This window comes from Ursus americanus, chromosome 30 (genome assembly GCF_024610735.1).
Source record: "Ursus americanus isolate L20-20 chromosome 30, mUrsAme1.1.p, whole genome shotgun sequence".
Taxonomy (NCBI): domain Eukaryota; kingdom Metazoa; phylum Chordata; class Mammalia; order Carnivora; family Ursidae; genus Ursus; species Ursus americanus.
In genome coordinates, this window is record NC_142156.1 from 24765005 (window position 1) to 24770757 (window position 5753).

Here is a 5753-nt window from a genome sequence, read left to right on the forward strand (position 1 = left end):
GGCGGTGGTGCCCCGGCAGCGGGCCTGGACTACCGCCCCAGACTACCGCCCCGACGGACGGCAAGTCCGGCCAGGCTCCAGCGGTCAGCAAGGCCCCAGCGAGGGGGGCGGGAAGCAGGTGGTGGGCGGCTGGGGCCAGGTGGGCCGTATGCGGCCCCCACGTACCGAGACGTGAGCTGCTTTCCTGTGCAGGTTGGTTTCCGTCTAGAAGTCTGTACCCGTTTAGCTCGACGTTTCCCGTGCCCCTCCCGCAGCCCCGTGAGCAACCCCGCGGCACAGAGCCGTGTTCCCAGACGTTATCCTGAGGTAGCGAAGGGTGTACTTTCAGGACAGACAAGATACCCAGCTCAATGCCGGTTTTTTAAAGTTTGTTTTAATATCAGCATATGATTTTGAGAACAAAATCTTCACGTAAAGGGCCGGTCAGTGCTCCTGAAGCCTATTTTCTGTTACATTCACAACCCACGTCCCGGCGCCTGGTGACAGTTCCTTCGTCCCCGTGTGGAGCCCCCCAGCCGCGCAGTCTGGTCTGTGCCGACGCCGTGCGGAGGCTGCGGAGGCAGCGGGAATGGCTCACGGACGTGCGGGCTGGCGGGCAGCAGACGTCCTGAGGACGCCCAGCATCCATCCCATAATGGGCCGAGGCTAAACCCCAGACGCCGCCCCGTCAGTTTCCTGAAATCCCCACCTCTGTCAGCGGCTGCCCCTGACGGTCTCACCCGGGGTGCAAACTTGCCCGGGGCCAGGCCTGCTGCAGCGACCACGTCTGGGGCCTGGCACGCGGAGGCAGTGCACCGCAGGACGAAGGCCCTTTCCGCCGGCTGCTCCCTCTGAAATCCAAGAAATCTATCTTTTGCTCACATATCCAGCAGCCACTGCTCAGGACTTTTCCGGAAAGGAGGTGGCTAAGCCCAGCAGGAGGCACGGGGTGGAAGGGTCTGTTCTGCAGAGGGCTCAGCCTGCCTGTCCTCTGAGCCTGTCAGGGTGCCTTCTGTCTTCGCTCTTCCTGCAGACGGGAGAGGCAGAGACTCACGTAGCGCCACCTGCCCCGCCCCTGCAAGGGGCCCCCCAACTCCCAAGCAGCAGCAGCACCCAGCACTCGCTCAGAAAGTACAGTTCTGGCCCTGGCCCCCCTCCCAGGGCTGCGTGTCCCCGTCCCGCACACGTTGTCCGGTCTTCCCAGACACGAGACATGTGTCGCGAGAGCGCCTCAGCCCCTCACCTTGACGGCTCGCTCCAGCTGGGACAAGGCCTCCTCGTACTGCGGGAGCAGCGGCTGCAGGATCTCGTTGGGGATGTCGTGCCGCGCCATCTCTGGCACCCCGGCTTCAGCCAGCATGCGGAGAAACTTCCTCTCCTGCAGGGAGACGAGCAGGAAGGGGGCCCATGTTCCGCGAGCAGTGCTGCCAGCAGAGGCCCCAGCCCCCCAGCCTCCAGCACACAAACCTGCACTTTGAGGAGCAGCGTGAAGGCCTGTCCAGTTTTTCCAGCGCGGGCGGTTCTCCCGACCCTGAAACCAAGCCCAACTACCTCCAGAACGGTGGCCCCCAGGGGTCTGGTGGGATGGGGGTTTCCCTCCAGGGATCCTCCCTCCAAAAGCACAGGACAGCCTCACCGGTGCACGTAGGTCCGCAGGTACTGGGGGGCGTCGTAGTTGATGACCCGCTGCACGCCCTGCACGTCAATGCCTCGAGCTGTGGCGTCTGTGCTGATGAGGCTGGGGAACGTGAGGGACTGTGGGCCCTGCCCGAGGCCGGGAGCCCCCCACACCCCCCTCCTGGCCCTGCTAGGGAGGCCGCCGCACTCAGGAAGTGAGTTTCCCACAGAAAGCACCCTTCAGAGGGCCCAGGCTGGTACCCGGCATGAGCATTCCACTCCTCTCTTTCCAGGTACTCACAGCTGAATCTTGCCCTGCTCAAACTGCTTCAAGACCACCTTCCTCTGGCTGGGCCCGCAGCGGGAGGAGAACTCTGCCGCGGTCACACCTCCGAAAGCCTGGACTAGCAGGAAGAGCCTGGGTGGGAAAAGCCAGAGGCAGCAGGGTAGGCAGGGGAGGGAGGCTGCCTCCCCTCTGCTCCCGCTCTGCTCACTCGGGCCTCACCTGTGGGAGTTCTCGCGGGAGTTGGTAAAGCAGAGGACCCTCGAGAAATTCTTCTCCAGGATCAGGTGCAGGACGGCCAGTGGCTTAGTGCGGAGGCTGCAGGGCACGTAATGGTGCTGTGGGGACAGCACAGGGTTGGCCAGGCCCCAAGTGCCTGAGTGCCCCCCTCCCCGCCCCTGCGCGCCCCACTCACCGAGAGCCCTGCGGGGAAGGCGTACTTCCCGCCTGAGTCCCCGTCCTCATCCTCGTCCGCATCTCTGGGGCCTCTGCGCGCCAGCCTTGTGGAGAAGAGCCGGGGCTGGTAGAGGCCCAGCTGCTGCAGCTTCTCAGGGTTCTGCGTCAGGGTGGCCGAGAAGAGCAGTTTCTGCAGTGGCATCTGAGGACAAGAGATACTGAAAAGGGGAGTGGGTGGTGGGACAGCAGTCTTGGCCTGGCCACCCTCCTGGAGACTGACCGCCCCAGAACAAACCGGACCAGAATGGGGCAGAGGGGGTCTCAGAGACAGAGGGAAAGCATGACAGGGGGCCGTGCTGGGGCAGCCGCACCAAGTACGGGGCAGGGCTCAGTGTCAGGTACCTGGCAGCAGTGGTGGCCTGGGGCTGCCTCCTCTGGAGCAGAGCCAAGGGGTGGTCCTTGGCACCATCACTCCGGAAGACCGCCTCCACCACCCGGGGCAGCCAGGACTGGTGCATGCTGTCTATCATGCGGTCGGCCTCGTCGATGACCTAGGGGCAGCAGGAGTCCTGGTGTCTGGTGGCCAAGATCAGCATTGGCTCCAAACCCCAGCCTTCCTCCAGATGTGCAACGTACCAGGAAGCGGAGGTGCTGGAGGCAGAATCCTGGGGTCTGGTCGATGTGGTCCACCAGGCGGCCAGGGGTGGCCACCACTACGTCAGCCAAGCAGCGGAAGCCGTCTGCTCTGAGGAGCAGAATGACTCAGCAAAGGGCCCCATGCCGACCCCCCAACACCACTGGGAGCCTGCAGAGTGGGTCCAGATAGCCGCTTCCTATTCCCTGAGGAGCCCCAGCCCCACAGGACCTACGTCTTCTGGACAAGACTCTCCTGCTCCTTGACCAGTGACTTCTGCCCGGTGACCAAGGCGACGCGCAGAGGCGTGGCGTCTGTGTAGCTGTTGAACACTTTGCTCACCTGGAGAAAAAGCGGCCATCACCAACCGGGTAGCAAGCACCACAGTGACACAGGTGCTAGGTTCGACCTGGAGGCGTGGGGCACCCGTACCTGCTGGGCCAGCTCCTTGGTGGGCAGCACGACCAAAGCACGGACCTGGCAAACAGCTCGACAGAGCAGGGCCTGGATGGCACGACAGTCACCTGAGTCAGCAGAGCCGGCTCCCCGCCTGTGGGGCCCACTTGGAGGGCGGGGGTGCTTACGCTCACCTGTACCACAGGAATGACGAAGGCCAAGGTCTTCCCACTGCCCGTCGGGGCAGAAACACAAAGGTCCCTGGGCCGGTAGCCACCTCGGGCCACCAGAAACCCGTTGGCTGTGCTCTCCAGGAGGGCAGGAATCACTGCTGCCTGGACTGGACAAAGGAGGAGACACAGGTCACGTCTGAACACAAATACCCGGAATCCGCAGAGGCACCGAAGCCAAAAGTAGCCTCACCCCTCATCTCTGACTTCTAGACTGGGCTGTTCTCGCTCAAGGACGGCACCAGAGCCTCTAGGAGCGCCAGGCCCAGGCGCCCAAGAATGTCAAAAACCCAGACAGCACATGATGCCGGATGTGCCTAGGGGCCCGTGTTCACAGCTGCTGCACTGCGGCCTTGTGTGGCTCTTGGTGCAGATGCTCTCGAAGCCGTGCCCCCCGCCCCCCAAGCACCTGGGAAGTAGGACGAGATGCCATGAGCCCGCAGTTTTTTCTGCATGTCTGGGTGGACTTCAGGGATGTCCTCGATAGGCACCAAGTCTTCGGTGACACTCTTTCCAACACAGCTTGGCTCAGCCAACCACGACGGTAGGAAAGGCTGGACCTACCGTAAAGAGAAAGAAACCAAGCGAATACTCCAGGGTCTGTGGGGCTAGGGAAGCAACACCCGCAGAAACCAAGAACTTAGGTACTCAAGCTGAAGAGGCCAGAGCAAGGTATGCCAACAAGCCTAGCTCATTTCCCAGCTTCTCCCCTGTCCCCCACCTTCCACACAGCCTTTAAAGGAATTAAGAAACACAAACCGGAAAGTGCAAAATCCCCCAGGGGGCTTCCTCTCACACCTAAGGTAACATCCACACCGGAGGTGCGCCTGCAGAGCCCTCCAGGACCTGGCACTCACCTGTCCCCAACCTCCTTTCCTATCGCTGGCTGAGCCCTAGCCATACAAACCTCTGTTCTCACACGCGGAAGCTCACTGCTGCCTCAGGGCCTTTGCGCCAGCCCCGCCTTCTGCTGGATGCGCACTTCCCCGTCCATCTTACCTGCGCTGATCCCAACTCAAGGTGGACCTCCACACGGGCACAGACACGAAGGTGCCCCAACACACCCTGGCCAGTCCACCACCTCCTTCCTGGCAATCACGGTCATCCCAGAGCCTTCCAGTTTGGTACTTACTTACTGAACACCTCCACCAAAATAAGAAAAAGACTAACTCAAAAGCCCGCTGAAAACCGCATCTTCTTTCCCGAGTGGGTGAGCACGGAAGAGAAACTCCTTAAACACACACGCCAAGTAAGTGAAATTAGTTTCAGACCCACTGTGACAACAACAAACCCACTTACCACACTCACAAAATCTTTTTTACAACTGAAAACAAAAAAGCTGAGCTTACACAGGACTCGAACTCCCAAAAGGAAAATTACAAGCCACACAACCGAAGTCCGCAGACGTTCACTTACTGAATACTTAGGAAGCCCCACAGGCGCGGCCCTCCGAGCTACCCCACGAGCACCGGCAGGACTGCGAACACCCACCCACAGCCAGTTCCCGGCTGAAGCAAAGTCGTCGAAGGCTTCCCTTCCCACCCCGGGCCGCTCACCTTTGGCGCCCTGTTTCTTCCAAAGCCCCCGAGCAGGAGGGCGCGGGCTGGAGGCCCCGACGCCTCTCCGGGGGGCCGTTCCCCTGGGTCTTCCGGCGGCCCCGCGCCCTCGGCGTCCGCGCCGCTCTCTCCCGGCGCCTCCTCGCTGCTCCCTGCGCGGCAGAAACGGGCCGGGGCGGCGCGTCAGCCCCCCCGCGGACCCGGATCCCACGGCCGCGCCCGCGTCCCTGCCCGGCCCCACCTGCGTCCTCGTCGTCCACTTTCCGCCGCTTCCCCTTCGGCTCGTGCGGGCTCCCCGCCGCCCCGCCGCCCTCGCGCCTCCGCGCTCTGCGCGGCCGCCGCCGCCGCCGCCCCGCCGCCTCCGACGCCCGCGCGGCCTCCTGCTGTGCCGGCTGCTTTTGCTGCTGCCGCTCTCGGGCCCGGCACTGCAGCCGCTCCAGCAGCGCGCGCGCCCGGCCGTCCGCCTCGGCCTCTGCCCCGGCCGCCTCGGGGCCCGCGTACCGCGCGACGTGGAAGAGCGCCATGCCGGCCGGCCGCACGTCTCCCGGCGAGACGCGCCGTGATGATGGTGGAGGCGCGGGGCGGTGTCGTCGGGGGCCGGGCGGCGGCGGCAGCGGCGGCGCGGGCGGGAGACCCGGGCGCAGAGGTGACGTCACAGCGGC

General features: G+C 63.7%; 1 protein-coding gene across 1 annotated transcript; it reads right to left on the reverse strand.

Moving 5' to 3' along the window:
- Positions 1–335: 335 nt before the first annotated feature.
- Positions 336–5736, reverse strand: DDX51 (DEAD-box helicase 51). The gene is made up of 15 exons (XM_087857453.1): positions 5333–5736; positions 5092–5243; positions 3945–4095; positions 3500–3645; positions 3342–3413; positions 3145–3251; positions 2912–3020; positions 2678–2826; positions 2295–2493; positions 2102–2217; positions 1898–2014; positions 1616–1717; positions 1447–1510; positions 1223–1357; positions 336–1006 (listed from the first exon to the last, which is right to left on the reverse strand). Exons 1-15 carry the CDS (start codon positions 5613–5615, stop codon positions 980–982), a joined length of 1929 nt encoding a protein of 642 aa, XP_087713579.1. The 5' UTR covers positions 5616–5736; the 3' UTR covers positions 336–979.
- Between the last annotated feature and the right edge of the window lie 17 nt (positions 5737–5753).